Here is an 18,089-nt window from a genome sequence, read left to right on the forward strand (position 1 = left end):
GACTCCAAGATGGTTCCTGGGTGTCTGCTGGGAGCACCTGGGCGAAAGGTGATGGTACCGAGATAGGCGTGTGGTCTGAGCCGTGAGAGGGTTTTGGAGTGAGGAATCGGGAGTCTCAGGCTTACTTTGAGATAGTAACACCATTCCCCCCTCCCTCACTCTGTCTGCGCAGAGTGAGCGCGCTGTTTGTGCAGCGGGCAATCAGCCATGAACAAGCCTGCCTCCACGGAGCTTATAGTTGGGTGCAGAGCAAGACACTGTGGGTCAGTGGTTGTCAAACGGGGATCAGTAAGGAGCGTGTAACACAGAGACATGGCTCCGTGTGTGTCTGTGAGCGTGTGCTTGTCAGAGAACCCAGGATGTACACATTCTGATGGCCAAGTCTGGAGATGTGCAACACCTCACCTCCAACCGGATCACCTTCTTGATGTTGACAGGCTTGGAGGGCTGGAAGTACATCTGCAGGCTGTACTCAGCCTTGCTGGGGATGGTCCCCTGCATGGTGGACACGGTGAAGTCGTCGCCCAGGTGATCCAGGCTGGTGATCCGCCAGGCCACCGGCAGGGGTGTGACGTTGCGGAGAAGAATTACCTTGCATTCTTTCCTGCAGAGACCAAAAGGAGTTTTGTCAATCTCAAATGGTTCTGATTTATTCAGGCAGGTCCAAAAATGCCCTTCTGGTTACTTTAGTCATTGCTTAGCTCACTAACTGGAGTTCACCAGGGGACAGGGCCTTGCAGTAGTGATGAAGGAATGCAGGATATATATCATTATAGTCTCTACTAGTAGCCCCAGAAATAAACATTCTCTATTTAGAATAATATAATGCCAGTGGATAAAATGTTAAGTTCCAGTTTTTGTCTAGTGTTCTCTGTGCCTTAATTTCTTCCTTCTTTCCTTCTTTCTTTCCTTCCTTCCTTCCTTTTCTAGGAGAATCTATTTTTTTTGTTGCGTTATGTTAGTCACCATAAAATACAGCATTAGTTTTTGATACACTGTTCCAAGATTCACTGTTTACATACAACACCCAGTGGTCCATGCAATACGTGCCCTCCTTAACACCCATCACTGGGCTCACCCTTCCCCCCCTACCCACCTCCTCTCTAAAACCCTGTTTCTTGGAGTCTACAGTCTCTCATGGTTCATCTCCCCCTCCGATTTCCCTCAATTTACTTTTCCTTTCCTTCTCCTAATGTCCTCCATGTTATTCCTTATGTTCCACAAGTAAGTGGAGAAAGGGGAACCCTCTTACACTGTTGGTGGGAATGCAAGCTGGGCAGCCACTTTGAAAAACAGTGTGGAGATTCCTCAAAAAATTAAAAATAGAGCTATTCTATGACCTGGCAATTGCACTACTGGGTATTTACCCCAAAGATACAGATGTAGTGAAAAGAAGGGCTATATGCACCCCAGTGTTCATAGCAGCAATGTCCACAATCGTCAAACTGTGGAAAGAGCTGAGATGCCCTTCAATAGAGGAATGGATAAAGAAGATGTGGTCCATATATACTATGGAATATTACTCAGCCATCGGAAAGGATGAATACCCAACTTTTGGTATGGATGGTACCCATCCATCAACATGGATGGGACTGGAGGAGATTATGCTGAGTGAAATAAGTCAAGCAGAGAAAGACAATTATTATGTGGTTTCACTTACTTGTGCTTTAACTTCTAAAGCAAAGATTCTTAACCTTTGAGGGCAATGGACTGCTTAGAGAATTTGGAAAAAGTGATTCCTTCTGAGAAAAATGCAAATATGCACACATTTTGGCAGTTAATTTTGGGGGGTGGTTGGCCCTGGACCCCACGGGCAAAACATCTTGGTTTGTACAGGACCAGAAGTTTCCCCAGATGTAGGATTTTCAGTGCTAAAACAAGGAGAGGGCTGAGAAAATCGGGATGAGTTGGCCACCCTAGAACTAAATGTTCTTTAAATCCCATCGCAGTCCTGGTATCATCCAGAACTCTGACCTGTGCAACAAGAGCCGGTCAAAATGCAATTGTTTGGAGTCCAGCTCGAGTTCTGGGCGGACCCCTTGGCAGGTTAACTTGAAGACAGCTGGCTCTGGGTTCTCCTTGATGCAGCAGACAATGCAGTCATCAAAGACACCGACCGCAGTAGGGTAGGCCCATATATTCAGCATCTAAAGGCAGCATCAAAACAGTACATCGATGCTAAGAATGCCGCGACCTCCAATTTCCCAAGAAAGACTTGCCCCAGTGGACTTGTTTCCATGTGGCTGTACCTGCTTCTCATTGGGTTTCAGAGTCATGTTGATGGGCTCCAGGAAGTACGTGTTTGCTTTGACATCATTCTGAAAACAGAAGAATGCCTCCACGACCATTGGGGAATTGTTCAGGATGGTCAGCTTCTCTGTGTTGCCTGGGAACAAGGAGGACTTGTACCTGGAAGTGAACAAAGATTAGGGATGTGGATGTAAGGATGGACTGGGAGTTCAGGTGGCAAAGGAGACTGTGGGGTGTACGGCAGTGCCAGAGGGTAATGTGGTACACTGAGGCAGCGGCCTGGCAGCGAAGCTTCACAGTTGTGCAGACTTGCAGCTGGACTTGACCCCCCCTCCCCCACCCCTGCCAAGCCTTGGTCTCCTCATCTCTAAGATGGGATGATAATACTTCTTATGACTCCTATGAGTATTACACGCAATGGTCTACCTAATGCTCTTCAGGACAGCTACAGATATCAAATGGCCCAGATGGTAGCTATTATTGCAAAGTATTCTTTTTTTAAAAAGTTTATTTATTTATTTAAGTAATCTCTATACCCAACGTGGGGCTCGAACTCACAACCCTGAGATCAAGAGTCGCATGCTCTATCAACAGAGCCAGCCAGGTGCTCCATTATTGCAAAGAATTCTGAGAAACATGAGGCTCTATCCCTCCCAGGGCTTATATTCCCAGGACATATAATCCTTTGAGAGCAGCTTGTTCTTTCCCATCTGCCTTAGAGATGATCACATTTACCTCCTTCTCCTAGACCTGTACAAGACATTGCTGTTTTGACATGGATTCGTTTGGCGTGGTTCACTGTTGCGAGGCTGTTTCTGTTCCCTTGTGACTTGGGGAAAGAGCCATAGAGGTGAGCACTGTGGGCATTAGAAGCTGCTCGGTTAATGGTAATGAAAAGGAACCACAGAAAGTACAAGGAATGCTGGTGAAGATGCACATTATCAGAGAGCAGAGCAAAGGCACCGTAGTGCCCACTGGTGCCCAGGGACAGTCTGAAAAGCTTTTTGGATATGCGGTGATGGAGGAAGGAAGGACAGTAAACGGTAGAGAGCAAATCAGGGTCAGAGAGGCAGAGTGCTCTCTGTGGCACTACCAAAGGGGTGGTGGCCTTTACTGTGCTAAATCCCATGTGCTAAGTCCTCATTATCCAGTTCAGTTTCACAAATCTGTGGACGGCTGCTATTATTTTCCCATTTTGCAGATGAGAACATTGAGGCTCAGCAGGGTTTGAGAAAATAAATAACACCAGTTGTACCGGGTCTTGTTTTTTGGGCCACTGTAATCCCTCCCCTCCTGGACCAGTGCTGTCTGGCCCCAAGTTCTGGTCGGTTCCAGGGCTGCCAGGACACATGTTTCTCTGAATAGCAATGATTTCTCTGACTCTTGACCCTGGACTGCAGTGTCCATCATGTTCATCAACCTGAGCCCCCTTCTTCTCTCTCCGAAGCCCTTCTACTGGGCCCCTTCTAGAGGAAGATCCACTCCAGCATCAGTCAACCCTGTGCGTCTTGGCTTTCTGGTCCAGCCTCTCAGGAACCAAACTCCAGTTATTAGGAGGCTGGAGAACAAAGAGGCTTTGTTAGTTCTACCAAGTCAGCATGAACACAAACACTCTAATTACCATAATAAATGCCAGACTGAATTAAGACATGCTTAGAGCTGGGTCCAGTTCTGGTCACGCCTTCCTGCCTACACAGTGAGAAGTCTGTACATAACCGAAAAAACTGGTATCTCTAAAAACCTGTGACCGTCAACCTCACCCAGGGCCCCAATTCTGCCCGACAACCTTCCTCTGTTTCTCTACTATTCTACCTCTCCAACTTTCCACAAAAACTGTTCCATCTGCTCTCTATTTTCTCAACATTTTTATCTTCTCTCCGCTTCCCTTCCTGTTAGGGATGACCTCACAACATGTGTTATGGAGAAAACAGATGGTAGCATGGGAACCTTCTCCCGGGCCCAACCACATCTGCACCCGAAGCTGTCCGCCTTCACTCCTCCTGCTGGGCAGTGGAGTACCCTCTTCCTGGCAAGAACAGCATCTCTGTACCCCGTTTGTGTGGTCTCAGGGAGCTGTACCACCATGGCCCTTACTTTCTCTGGAAACGCCCACCCCTCCTCCCTGTGTCCCCTTGGCATCCAAATAGCATAAGAACCACAGTGTGTGAGCAGTGTTCCTGGATCCCATGTCCCCTCTTGTCCTTGGCTGCCTGCACTTCCTCTTCAGGGTCAAGATTTCTAGAGAACGACCTTTACACTCGGTCTCCGTTCTCTCACCTCCCACTGATTCCTCAACTCGCTTTGCTCGGGCTTCATCCTCAGAAATCCCCCAAAGGACCTTTGCTAAGACTCCTAGGACCTCTCTGTTGTTGAACTCCATGGATGTCCCCTGAGAACCAGACCGCAGAGCTTATTCCTTGGTGTGTGTGGCTACTAGCTCTATCTCCTAAGCATCTCAAACAACATATCCCAAAGTAGACGCTTGGTCCTACTCTTTCCCCACCAAAACCTCATCCTACTCCAGGCTTTTCCATCTGGGAAGATGGCACCCACATTCATCTGGGTGGCTCAGCAGAAACTTGGTGTGCAAGAACCCAGTTCTCCCGTGGTTCAGAGCTACCCGAGGCAGCAAAAGTAAAAGCTATGTCCACAGAGCACCCCGGCATGTACCATTCGTGAGTCCAACAGGAAGTCTGAAATTTGCCTTGAAATAATGGAACACGTACTTATCTCTTGATTTTCCGCAAAGCAGTGGCCCGAAGTAAAACCTCTCTGTGCTCATAATATACTTCTTAAAGATGACCTCGTTTTGCTTCATGTCTGGCTTTCGCTGAGGAAATACCACTCTGAACACAGGGGAGGAAAAGAGGAGGAGAGGCTGTCTGAGTACAAGTTCAATGCCTCCCTTTGATATTGACCTGAACCCAACATTCCCTGTTCAGCAAAGGGTTTAGGTATCTGGAGACAGCATGATTCTTAATCTGAGGACCTTAGTTGAGCCCTTATTCCTTCTCCCTCCCTTCCACCATCCCCAGGGATGAGAGCTTGAACTTGAGGAAAAAATTCCCAGGTGTCTTTCACAATGAGTGGCTGATGGTAGAGCTGAGACAGATTTCCCAGGCCAGTGTGCTCAACCAGAAAAACTGAAAATCTCTGTGGAAAACTAGTTCTGGTGGACATTAACCAGCTTCAGAGTTCCTCGTTCAGTGTGGGCCCTAGTAAGAACTACAAAAAATCTCCTCTTAGTGGATAAGCTATAAAAGGCCTCGGCCCTGCAGGGTTTGTCCCACTAGCTTGCCCAGCTGGGTGACTTTATGTTGTGGATAAGGAGTACAGTGGTGTTTGGTAGCTCAGAAAAATGTCCCCCCATGGACAGTAACACCTTTAGTGATATTACAGGACAAAAAAAGTCCGAGAGTACACATAAAACCTGCTTATGTTTGCCTCATTGTCAAATAAGCAAACTAACTGGCCAGAGGACGACGCTTCCCTGGCCTTCGCACCTATTAACATTCTCTGTAGCTCACTTTGATGGTCCACACCATTCCTGTGGCTTCATGGATGTCCAAAATACCGAAGCCCCATACGACCAGAGGGCCCGGGTGCTGCCCCAGTTCCACGTTAGCAGTAAGAGCTACCTTGCTTAAAGTGCCATGGGGCCAAAAGAAAATGTTTGTCAACTCACTCATTTATTTATTCAATATTTTTCAACTCTTTCTCTCTCTCTCTTTTAGGTGTAGATACTGTTTATTAACAGGCAAGGCCTACGGATTTATTCCTTCTTGGATCTACCCACGGTCCAGCCCCGGCAGCCTGGGGTCTTGGGGTGCACATGTATGGGACGCTTCATAAATCTGTGTTGTCCGTGTGCAAGGGCCATGCTTCTATGTATCGTTCCAGTTCGAGCAACTTTCTCTTTTAAGGTAAAATACACTTACTTCGGGTCTTGGCAAATGTAGGGGTAACAGCAGACACCTCGGCAATAGAGCTGGTACTGGCGGCGGGTTCCAAGGACCTCGAAGTTGAACGTCTGGTCGAAGTTCCCGAGGTCGTTGGAAGAGAAGTGTATTCGCAGCGTCACCTCACTGTTGGCTGGCACGATCCACCGGAAATGATTCAGCCTGCAAACGACCACAGACCTTTTAAAGAGAGAAGGTTTCCTTTGGGCCTCTAAGAGCAGACAGGGCTGCTACCTGGGAGAAGTCCTGGCCATCCGGGGGTCCTGCTGGCAGGACAGGCACGCCTTCTATTCGGGGCTCTAACATTCCCTTCCCTGGGTGATTCAGAGGCCCACCTGATGAATTTCTCCTGGGAGAACTGCCCAGCAAAGTTGTTCTGGTCCATGTCCGACAAGGGGGCAATGGCTCCAGCTGTTCCTGCAGAGAGGCCCTTCCTGTTGAAGGCCATGCGACGTTTGTCCTTCTGAGTGTCTCGTGCCTGGTCTGCTTTTTCTTTTGGTTTCTGTCTGCTCCCCTTAGAGGAGGTGGTCTGCTCCTCCTGGGTCTTAATTAAACACAAGCACAGATCTTAAATACTCATGGACATACACATGAACAGAAGACAGAGACGCCTTGAACATGTGTGTGCTGTGTGTTCAGGATGCTGGCAGCTGCTGAGGGCAGAGAGGAGGGCCTAGCCTACTTCACCAGTGGAGAAGAGGAGGAGAGCTTGTGCTTTCCTGGGCTCCCCATTCCCTGAAGAGGAGGCCGAAGCCCAGAGAAAGTTTCAAGCTGCAGAGAGAGGTTGCCTGCACTGCGTTTTGTTGGGGTGTGTTTTTAGTACCCTTTACTCCAGACCCCTCGCCCTCTCCCAATCATACTGACTTGTGGGCAGACCAGATCTGTATTCCTATAGAATATGCCATACTCTGAAATTTTCTGACTATTCCTCGAGCATCATTTCGCTTATTCCTTCATTCCCTGTATTTTCTGTAAGCTGGAAATTAGGCATAAAGTTTGATGAGATTCAGAGAAGGTGCTGTATATGTCACACTCCATCACAAGAAGGGACCAAAAAAAAAAAAAAAAAAAAAGCCACCTCAACCCATGATTACCGATGCACTGTATTCACCCTGGAATGGCACCCGCAGACCTGGCCTCCATAATGTGGGTGTTTCCCTTTGCTGCCAGCTAGTCCCCTGTGGGGTGAGGTTCTTGTTTCCCAACAAAGTACTGCTTTTTAGATCAGTTGGTGCTCCTTAATGAATTACTTCTTTTCTAATTTTACTATTCTTTCTATAGTTTTGGCTGCCATTCTTCTAGAATGAAGAGCTTTCCTTTGCCAACTGGGGATGAATTAGAGTTCCTCCTAGAATGGTTAAGTTCAAGAATGCTTAACCCTTTTCTGTGAATGGCTAATTTTAAGGAAAGAAGTGGGTGTCATCGTCACCTCCGATGTGGGCAATTTTTTCCATTTTCTTTTTTATTTGGACTTTTTTCTAGTAGGGCGTGTCCATTCATGCTGCTGATCTCAGGTGATAATTTCCCATTTATTTTTAAATAGAAGTTTGAGGCAATCTCTTCAACAAATTGAGGCTGAGGAGGGGCCTACTGGTGATTTTATTTCCTACCGGTGATTTTATTATTCTTTGCTGATGTGCTTGGTTTGTAGGAAGCTGGGTGGAGAGATTCAAATTTGGGGCTACCATATTTATTTATTTATATTTATATTTATATTTATATTTATATTTATTTATTAATTACATATTTATCTGGGAATAAATAACCCTTCTCCAGCTTTTAATAGACATATATTCTGCGTATTACTGGTCAAACCTATTTTCTTCTGTGACTTATTCTATTAATTGCATACCTATTTTCTTCTACTTACATGTGATTTCATTTCAGTTACTCATAGTTTTAATCTAGCTGGAATTAGTTTTACTCTATTGTGTCAGGCAAAGAGATATAAAGTGAGTTTACCACAATATCCAATCTCATGTTCATAACTTCTTTGAAAATCTGTTCTTTTCTTAGTGTTGTGTGTTCCCTTAACTTGTGTCTATTCTTTTTTTTTTTTTTTAAAGATTTTATTTATTTATTTGACAGACAGAGATCACAAGTAGGCAGAGAGGCAGGCAGAGAGAGAGGAAGGGAAGCAGGCTCCCTGCTGAGCAGAGAGCCCGATGTGGGGCTCGATCTCAGGACCCTGGGATCATGACCCGAGCCGAAGGCAGAGGCTTTAACCCACTGAGCCACCCAGGCGCCCCTATTGATTCTTGTCTTCTCATGTACTGTGTGAATGACCTTAGCTTCCCAATACATTCTAATATCTTTTTTTAAGAGAGCTGCTTTTGGAAAAAAGAGAGCGAGCGAGCGCTGCTTTTGCTTATTATTTCTCCCAAATGAGCTTTAGAGCAATTCAACAAGTTTCCTAGACCATCCCATGGGGACCAGAAAGGGTGGAAGATGAGAATCAGGCATTTTGAGAGAGGCTCACGTGGGGTCCCCAGGTGGGATACGTGACGAGTCAATGGCAAACACGTCAGTGAATGCGACACCCAACACCATACCCTGTTTTTGACCATGCGGAGGGTGACCTTCCTTGTCTGCCCATCTGAAGTCCTGCCAAAGTCAGGAGAACAAGAGGCTGGCTTGCTCCTTACCTTCCCAGAGCCCGCGGTGCCCGAAAGCTCTGCTTCTGCTTCCCCTTCTCTTTTCTCCTCCAGCAGGGACAGCTCTTCAGATGGGGAGATCACAAACACGAAATGCTTCAGGATTTCTGTTGTGGCCAAAGGCAGCCGCTTCAGGGGGTAGGAGATGACTGAGAATAAGGCGGGAGGTGGGATGGGTGGTCCCGAGGAACCCAGACCCAAGATGTCCAGGATCTAAAAGAAAAGCCAATGGTTAATTTCTGATGCAGAGGGCAGGGTGTCCCCAGCTGCTCCCCTGAGTGAGCACAGGGAGGTTTGGACTCTCCTGCCTCTTCCTAACATTCTTGGGAGGTGCCAATGCCCTGGGCATGTGTCGGGGAAGGGGGGTGAAGGGCCCATGACACAGCTCTGCAGGTCTTTCTCGACCCCTGTGCCCCCAAGAGCAGGCTGGGGCTCTTGCTGTGGGCTGTGTGCCCCCTATCCTTCTCTTATCATGGTCTTAGTCCCCTTATTATGTCTGTCTCTGCAAATGAATGTAAACTCCACTGGGACAGAAACTAGGCCGATATTACAGCACAGGGCCGAGCACACAGCAGGTGCTCAGTATATTTTAGACGCCAGCTCTTAAGATTCTGATGTCAATGGTACAGAGTCGGTCCATCTACCTCCAGATCCCATGTTAATCTTTCTGTTACCATTAAATGTTCTTTCTTTCTGAGGCTGAAAGTGAGTGAGGGTTGGAGCAGGTCAAGTATGGCAAAGAAAACAAGTCAGGGTTCTGGGAATTGGGTAAAGGATGGGAAAGAAGAGAAAAGTCGAAAAGAAACCGAAGAGAACATGCGTTCCTCCAGCATTCTCCCCTTCTGCTCTGTTTCAACTGAGTGGGCACCCTCCAGAGCGGGTGGCTTGAACGTTTCGCAGCAGCTCCCATCTCAGCATGGAAACCCTTCAGCCCAAGCAGGCGATCTCCGCATAAGTCACTGTAACAACGGTAAATTGGACAGCCCGCCACAGCGTCCGTTCTGTGGACCAAGCGGGCACTTAGGCCGAGCTGGCAGCTGTGTGTGTGGAATCCTGGGTTTCTGACCTGCGGGTCAGGCCGCCAAAGGCTTTTCCTGCCTAAGCGTAGCCAGTGTTAACTCCCAGGGTTTGAATGTCTGTGAGGGAAAGGAATGGGTAGTTTGTACCAATTATTAAATGGAGCCAGGGGTAAAGAACTGTAACCAACAGTCTAAGCTGTCGCTTGGGGTCTGGGGACAATGAGAATAGACCAGAAGGTAACCTTGGCTATAGTCCTGGAACATAAAACAAGAAGTTCTTTTTCAAAAAACATATTTCTGGGGAGAAAAGTGGCCAAGAGTCCTCCCCTCAGGCTAAAGGGAGGCAGAACCATGAAATGAGTGGGTTGGTGTCATGTGTCCCCCAGTTATCTTCCAGCCTTTGGCCTACCCAGACCACTGCGGCGAGACTCTCCATGTGCGGCCGCATCCCACCCCAATCTGTCCCTTTGAGGAATTACCTGGGTTTTCCCATCAACTCTCACCTGCCAAACCTTCCTCCCAGGCTCTGTTATCTCCTTGTTAAGGTTGCATCTAGTTTCTGATCAACTAAACTAAAAATCAGCAAACTGTGGCCCCCAGGTCATATCTGGCCTGTTACCTGCTTTTGTAAATTAAGTTGTACAGGGATAGAGTCATGTCCGTTGATTTACATGGTGGTGGTTGTGACAGAGACTGTAGGACTTGCAGCGTGAAATATTTGCTTTCTGGTGTTTTGCAGAAAAAGCTCATTTCTGGACAAAATGCTATAAAAACCATCTCCTCCAAACCCTCACCCAGGGGCTTCTGGCAATGTAATATTTTCTAGGGACAAAAAGCCATCTAATAGTATGATTTCTGTCACATAAAGAAGCTTGTGGGAAGAAGATTTTCAAGTAATTGAGACTCTTGCTTCCACAGTACACCTATATTGCCAGCCGATAACACTAGTATTGTCAATATTTAAAATCAACTCTGAAAATCTATGAAGAACTTACTAAATTTAATACCCCTAAAAGCAAATAATCCAGTTAAGAAACAGGCAGAAGACATGAATAGACATTTCTCCAAAGAAGACACACAGATGGGGTGCCTGGGTGGTTCAGTGGGTTAAAGCCTCTGCCTTCGGCTCAGGTCATGATCTCAGGGTCCTGGGATCAAGCCTGGTATCGGGCTCTCTGCTCAGCAGGGAGCCTGCTTCCTCCTCTCTCTCTGCCTACTTGTGATCTCTGTCAAATAAATAAATAAAATATTAAAAAAAAAAGAAGAAGACACACAGATGGCCAACAGACACATGAGAAGGTGCTGGACATCACTCATCATCAGGGACGTGCACATCAAAACCACAATGAGATGCCACCTTGCACCTGTCAGAATGGCTAAAACTAACAACACGGGAAACAGCAGGTGTCAGCAAGGATGTGGACAAAGGGGAGCCCTCCTCCACTGTTGGTGGGAATGCAAGCTGGTGCAGCCACTCTGGAGAACAGCATGGAGGTTCCTCAAAAAGTTAAAAGTTGAACTCCCTTACAACCCAGCACTTACACTACTAGGTATTTATCCAACTGATACTACAATACAGACTTGAAGGGGTACCTGTACCCCAATGTTTATAGTAGCAGCATCAACAAGAGCCAATTATGGAGAAGAGCCCTGATGTCCATTGACTGATGAGCGGAGAAAGCAGAGGTAGTATATATATATATATATATATATATATAATGGAATATTACTGAGCCATCAAAAAGAACGAAATCTTGCCCTTTGCGGTGATGTGAATAGAGCTAGAGAGTATTGTTAAGTGAAATAAGTTGATCAGAGAGGCATGGCTCTCTGGCTGGCTCAGTTGTTAGAGTGTGTGACTCTTGATCTCAGGGTCATGAGTTCAAGCCCCACGTCAGGTGTGTAGCCTACTTAAAAAAAAAATAAGTCAGCCAGAGAAAGGCAAAGACCATATGACCTCACTCATATGTAGAATTTAAAAAACAAGCAAATAAACATAGGGGAAGGAAAAAAAAAAGAGAGGGAAGCAAATCATAAGAGACTTTTTTTTTTTTTCATAAGAGACTTTTGATGATAGAGAACAAACAGACTTGCTGGGGGGAAGTGGGTGAGGGGTAGGCTGGAGGGGTGCTGGGCATTGAGGAGGGTACTTGTTGGGATGAGCATTGGGTGTCATATGTAACTGAATGAATCCCTAAATTCTACTCCTGAAACCAGCATTACAGTATACATTAACTAACTAGAATTTAAATAAAAACAAAATAAAAACCCCCCGAAACTCTATAGGCAGTTTTTTATGAGGTTAGATGGAGTCATTTAGATCTGTGGAAATTCCCATGTGTTTTCACCAACTAGAAAAAGGTCCTTTTAGCCACTGTTGTCTCATATCCAAGGGGACCTCAGAGATGAATGGAATTAAGGGGGTACAGAAAGGAACACTTTAGTGGCGATTAGCACAGTACCCACTCCCTGACTGATCACGTCTCCATCCCAGAGAAGAGTCTATACCTGATCCCCTTTGGGAAGCCTGTCATTCTCCATGGCCTGCCTCCAGCTCACGCCTTCGAAGTCGGGCGTCTGGATGGTTATGAATGGCACACCCAGGTCCTTCTTCCCCTCGTGGTGGTCCTCCTCCCCTCCTTCCCCCTCTCCGCCATCGCTCCGCTCCTCCAGGGCCCGGAGCTTCTCCAGACGCTCCTTCTCGGCCTTCTCCCGTTCCTGGCGCTCCTTCTCCGCTCTCTCCTTCTCTGCGCGCTCCCTCTCTCGGTCCTTGCGGCCTCGGCGCCCGCCTGAAGGGACCTGGCGCTGGTCGTCAGGCTCGTGGGTCATGTCCTCGGCGCCGGTGTGATGCAGCAGAATGCCTTGCTTCCGGTCCCAGTTCATGAGGATGTTCTGAATATCCTTCAGAGTCAACTCGTAGGTCTTAAACTTCTGGGCCAGGTGCCTGTCAGCATCCTTCAGGAGGTCCCCTTCACTGTCCTCTTGCTCCTGCACCAGGGGGAGCCCGAGCAGGTGGATGTCTCCCAGCTGGTTCTTCCTCTTCTTGCTTAGATCATCCTTCTCATTTAAATGTTCCCTAACAGATGTTTTCCTTTCCAGTGGATCCGTCTTTACCTCTAGTTTGGAAAAAGTAAGAATCTAGAAAGCAAAACACATAAAACATGCTTAAAACATGGGGCGCCTGGGTGGCTCAGTGGGTTGGGGCCTCTGCCTTCGGCTCAGGTCATGGTCCCTGGGGTCCTGGGATTGAGCCCCACGTCGGGCTCTCTGCTCAGCAGGGAGCCTGCTTCCCTGCCCCCCCCCCGCTGCCTGCCTCTCTGCCTATTTGTGATCTCTGTCAAATAAATAAATAAAATCTTTTAAAAAATGCTTAAAACAGTTCTTTAAGGGAGAAAAAACTGCCTGAGGCCCCCCAAAATTGCAGGTGCCTCCTGCTTACATCAGGGCTCTGAGGATCACCTGGGGGGTGTTTGATAAAACATCCTCTCTATGGCCCTTCGTTGGCAACAAACAGAAGTTTAGAATTTGGCTGTGCCCAAGGCTTTTAAAAAAATATGTATTCATTCACGTAACCTGGCAAAGAGAAACCAACTTGATTCTTTCTCTCTTTTTAAAGTTGCTTTGTGGGCTCTGATTTTCTTCTCCCCTGGATGAAATCCTTGGGGAGGCTCCACAGGTTTCTGCTCATTCTTTGGTGACATAAAGTCGAGTCGAGTCTAATGATGATAGCTGGCAGGACAGCCCAGAGTCCTCGTTCCAGGTGACGGCACTCTCCTAAGGACGGGCTGGGAGGCAGGCCTGGCCAGGGTTGGCCGTCCCCTGGCCTCACTGTACCCCTCCTTCTCCACATCTGTCTGAATCTCTAACACAGCCTGGAGAGTGTGGACCGGTTGGTCGTGGCACAGCTGTCTCCTAGAGTGTTTGCTCACCGAGGAGGGAGGGGGCTTGGCCACGACCCTCTCTTTTTCCATCGTTGGTAAGTTGCGTGACTGCTAAGCTTGGCAGGTGGATAAACCAGTGCCACAGGTCTGCAAGGCCAATCTGATGTTAGAGTGGCTCCCTAGACTGTGGTCAAGATAAGCTCTTGGTTGAACACAGGGGCTCCCCAGGCTTTGCGGCTTACTGGAGGCCAGCTGTTAAGGCAGCCTGTTCAGCAGCATCTAGGGGACTTGGGGGGACAGTGGAAAGAGCAAGGACTGTGGTCAGATGTAACTGGGTGGGGTCCCGGAACTCTCTTGGGGTGGGGCTCATGTCTCTGAACCCCAGAGGGTGGGAGGGGAGCCAAATAAAGTGCAGGCCGAGCTCTTGGCCCACAATCAGCTCTCAGCAAATGTCGGCCCCTTCCCTCCCACCTTCTGCTCCACCACGAGACCCGAACGGTATCAGGTCAGTTTTGTGGAAGGGACATGTGCTGGCTTGAAGGGCTAGTTACAGTGACCGCCTCCCTCTGCTCTGCCTCTTGCTGAGGAGCGAGTGAGGGTTGCTACCTGCCGGCTGGTTTGAGATTTCTTCGCGGGAGGTTCCTCCTTCACTGGTAATTGCTTTGGCTTTTTGACCTTCCGTTTCAGTTCATCTTCTTCCCTTTGCCGCTCAAGCTCCTGTTGCAGCTTCTTTTCCTGCATCTCCCGTGCCAGCCTCTCCAGCTCCCTTCATCAAACCAGGCCAAGAAAACAGAGTTCAGAGCCCCTCCAGCCCCGAGCCCCTCCTCTGCCTGGGAGGGTCTGGATGGATGGACCAGGGAAGAGTTTTCTTGGGCATGAAAAGAACGAACAGGGGCACCTGGGTGGCTCAGTGGGTTAAAGCCTCTGCCTGCGGCTCAGGTCGTGATCCCAGGGTCCTGGGATCGAGCCCCGCATCGGGCTTTCTGCTCAGCAGGGAGCCTGCTTCCCCCTCTCTCTCTTCCTGCCTCTCTGCCTACTTGTGATCTCTGTCAAATAAATAAATAAAATCTTAAAAAAAAAAAAGAACGAACAAAAGAAATCTGTGTAAATGGGAAGGAAGGAAGGAAGGAAGGAAGGAAAGAAGGAGGAAGGGAGGGGGAGGAAAGAAGGAAAGAAAGGAGGGTCTCTGAACGGTCATTCAGCAAAACTGATGAACTTCCCCCAACTCAACGAAGAGGAATTCTCAGTCTGTATTTCTATTCCAATCTTCTTTCATAAGAGAACAAAGCCAGGGCTAAAAATAAGCTTGATGTTAACAGTTTTTAAAAAGTAACTTTCAGGGGCACCTGGAGGGGGTGAAGTCAGGTAAAGGTCCTACTCTTGATTTCAGCTCAGGTCAGGGTCTCAGAGTCGTGGAATTGAGCCCTGGTCGAGCCCCGTGTCAGGCTCCGTGCTCAGCAGGGCGGCGGGGGCGCGGCGGTGTCTGCTGGAGATTCTCTCTCTCCCTCTCCCTCTGCCTTTCCCCCTGCTCTTGTGCGTGCTTTCTCTTTCTCTCTCGCTAAAATGAATAAATAAGCAATTCAGATGAGGCCCAGCTTCTGACACTGTCATGTCTGATGTTCAGACAAGAAATTGTATTTTAAATAGCAGTCCCTAATGGCTAGCTTAGGGCCATGGTGCTGGATTTGAAAGCTGCATTCCTCTTCTCTCTCTCTCTCTCTCCTGCCTCCCTGCTATGGATTCAGCTGTACCTGTCCTGCTGCCAATGGCAAAGAGGGCACCAAGTACAAACAACTGTGGAGAGGACAGCATTTCCGAAAATACAAAACCCCTCTGTCTCCATCTCTAGGAATCCCTGGCTGGTCCTGGTTGCTGTGACTGTCTACCCACTGAAGCCAAATCTTCATTACGTGTGTGTGTGTGTGTGTGTGTGTGTGTGTGTGTGTGTGTGTGTGACAAACAAATCATTGCTGAGCTTTGAGGATCAGATTTCCATTTTCTAAGTGCACCCTGAAATGAATTCCTGAAAGCAATGACCTGGACGAGAAAGAAATGATTTTCCTTTGGAATCCCAAAGCCAGGCTTTTTATACCCCTGGAAAACCAGGCATCTTTACAAGGGGCCATCCAGATGAAGAAAGGAGGGCACACTGTGGGGGCAGAGAGGACATAAAAGCTCTTTGGGGGTCAGTGGGAGTAATCTGGAAGTAGAGGAAGAAGAGAGAAGGGGGTTAAATAGAAGGGCAAGTATCTTGGGTCTGCCCCTTCCAATGTTTGGAATTCTATGGAAGATAAGAAATCCGCCCTCTCTCCCTGGCATGTTTGAAGGTCTGAAGGCAGATAAGGACATTTATCCTTCGCCTAACCTGTCACTGAGATAGCTTGAGTCTCCTGGGCCCCAGGTGGTATGGAGGGGATCCAGTCATTCCTGTGTGGTCCCCAGCGATGGGCACAGAGAGTGGCTGAGAACCTGCCCAGGGTCTCTGGCAAAACCCAGGCTGAGGATCAAGTGGGAGAGGCAGCCAGAATTCAGGCGACGGATAACACCACGAAAGGTCATGATGGTGGTTGGGGAAGGAGAAATGGCTGAGTTCTGGGGGATAACCATTCAGCTCATGTCAAGAGAGTGGCCTCTCGGTCACCAGCTGCGGACAACTGAGCACAGAGGCTGATTGATGAGCTGGACCTAGGGGACAGGTGTCAGGGGAAACTAGGGAGAGCCCCAGGACAGCACAGGGGCCAGAAGTACCCCCCATTCCGTCATATAACCTCCCCCTAGTCAGATGCCCTCCAGAGAGAAGGAAGGAGGAAATGAGAGAAACCCAGAAAGGCTGCCGCAACCAACACCCTCGATGGGCAACGTGTTTTCCTGCTCTTAGCAGGCCATCCTCCGGGGTCTCCCTTGGTCATGGCTGCTCCCCTGGAAGGTGACCCCAGCCTTCAGGACAGGCTGTGTGTTACTCCCAGGAGAACCACTTCCGCCCTGCCTGGCCCTTGATTCTGACCTCTTTTTCCTCTCGCGGAGGGCCTGCTGAACCTCTCGATTGAACACGATCTTCTCCTCCTCTGTCATGGCGTCATATTCATCCTCATCAATATTTTGGAGACGCTCCTTCTCTTTCTCAAGTGCCTCCCTGCGTTTGCGCTCTGTGGAGGGAACAAAGACAGGAAGGGGAGGGGTGGTAAGTCCCCAGCCTTGGCTGTGGGGTGCCCCGGTGGCTTTGCTCCCAGCCCACACAGGCTACAGAGGGGTCCCTGCCAGGGGAAGGGGGCTGGCCCCAGGGCGATGTGCCTGATCTCTGGCGGGCCTTGCTTCACTCACACGGCTCCAAACCTGGTACCCATCTGGAATAGCAGTTCCAGAGATATCCCAGTCCCCAGAAGGGTGACTGTAGGACCTGGCATGGCAGAGAGGATTTTGCAGATGTGGTTATGCTGAGGACCCTGAACTGGGGAGACAGTCCTAGATTGTCTGGGTGGGCCCAGTATAACCACAAAAGTCCTTGTAAGAGGGAGACAAGAGGGTCAGAGTCAGAGAAGGAGATGATGGAGGCAGAGGTCAGAAGGCTGTGAAGTAGGGACCGTGAGCTGAGGAAGGCTGGTGGCCTCTGGAAGCTCAAAAAGGCAAGGGAAAAGATTCTCTCCCTGAAGCCTTCAAAGAAACGGAGCCCTGCCAATACCCCGCTTTTCGGACTCCTGACTTCCAGAATTGCAAGACAGTAAACTGTGTGTGTTGGAAGTCACCAGGTTTGTGGTAAGTTGCCACTGCAGCGATAGGAAAGGAACAGGCCACCTGCTGACTTTATCCATGAAGAACATGTGCCACCAGAGTCCTCAGGGTGACAAAGCCATTTGCAGACAAAGGAGCACCATCTCCCACACCCTTCAGACTCCAGGTCCAAAAGCGAGGCTCGCTCCCAGCATGAAGGCTCTCGGCCTCTTTTTCACACTTCACCAGCACAACTTCCCACCTTCTGTTCTTCTGGGTTTGAGCTTTGGGCTCAGAGAGATGTGTCTGGAGATCTTTCTCTGACATTCACCAAGGGATAGAAACAGATGAGAATAATGATTTCTCTTTCCCGGGCTGTGGTGGGGATCAAATAAGTAATCCTGTTAAGCGTTTAGGCTAGTGCCTGGCAGATTCATAAATGTTCAGTAAAAATTAGATTTTAATACAATACTATTGTTACTGGATGCTGTCTCAGGACTTCTTCAAAGGCAGAGGAATCCTCAAAGGGAGAGGAGCCCATAATGCAACTGCGAAAAACTTCAATCCGCAGGTAATTGAGAAAATGAAAGAGATATTTTCTTTTAAGTGGGAAATGAG

General features: G+C 48.4%; 1 protein-coding gene across 2 annotated transcripts in view; it reads right to left on the reverse strand.

Annotated features, from left to right (window-relative positions):
• Nucleotides 1–18,089, reverse strand: part of HYDIN (HYDIN axonemal central pair apparatus protein) — a 403,917-nt gene that overhangs the window by 73,429 nt on the left and 312,399 nt on the right. For both annotated transcript variants that reach the window (XM_047711407.1, XM_047711408.1), the window contains 10 exons: nucleotides 16,768–16,909; nucleotides 14,370–14,529; nucleotides 12,391–13,020; nucleotides 8,855–9,076; nucleotides 6,545–6,753; nucleotides 6,189–6,371; nucleotides 4,977–5,096; nucleotides 2,250–2,409; nucleotides 1,975–2,147; nucleotides 406–604 (listed from right to left, as the gene is read on the reverse strand). In XM_047711407.1, the coding sequence (XP_047567363.1) occupies nucleotides 406–604; nucleotides 1,975–2,147; nucleotides 2,250–2,409; nucleotides 4,977–5,096; nucleotides 6,189–6,371; nucleotides 6,545–6,753; nucleotides 8,855–9,076; nucleotides 12,391–13,020; nucleotides 14,370–14,529; nucleotides 16,768–16,909 (2,198 nt within the window). The remainder of the gene's footprint in view (nucleotides 1–405; nucleotides 605–1,974; nucleotides 2,148–2,249; nucleotides 2,410–4,976; nucleotides 5,097–6,188; nucleotides 6,372–6,544; nucleotides 6,754–8,854; nucleotides 9,077–12,390; nucleotides 13,021–14,369; nucleotides 14,530–16,767; nucleotides 16,910–18,089) is intronic.

The sequence above is a fragment of the Lutra lutra genome, chromosome 17, assembly GCF_902655055.1.
Source record: "Lutra lutra chromosome 17, mLutLut1.2, whole genome shotgun sequence".
In the NCBI taxonomy this organism is placed as follows: domain Eukaryota; kingdom Metazoa; phylum Chordata; class Mammalia; order Carnivora; family Mustelidae; genus Lutra; species Lutra lutra.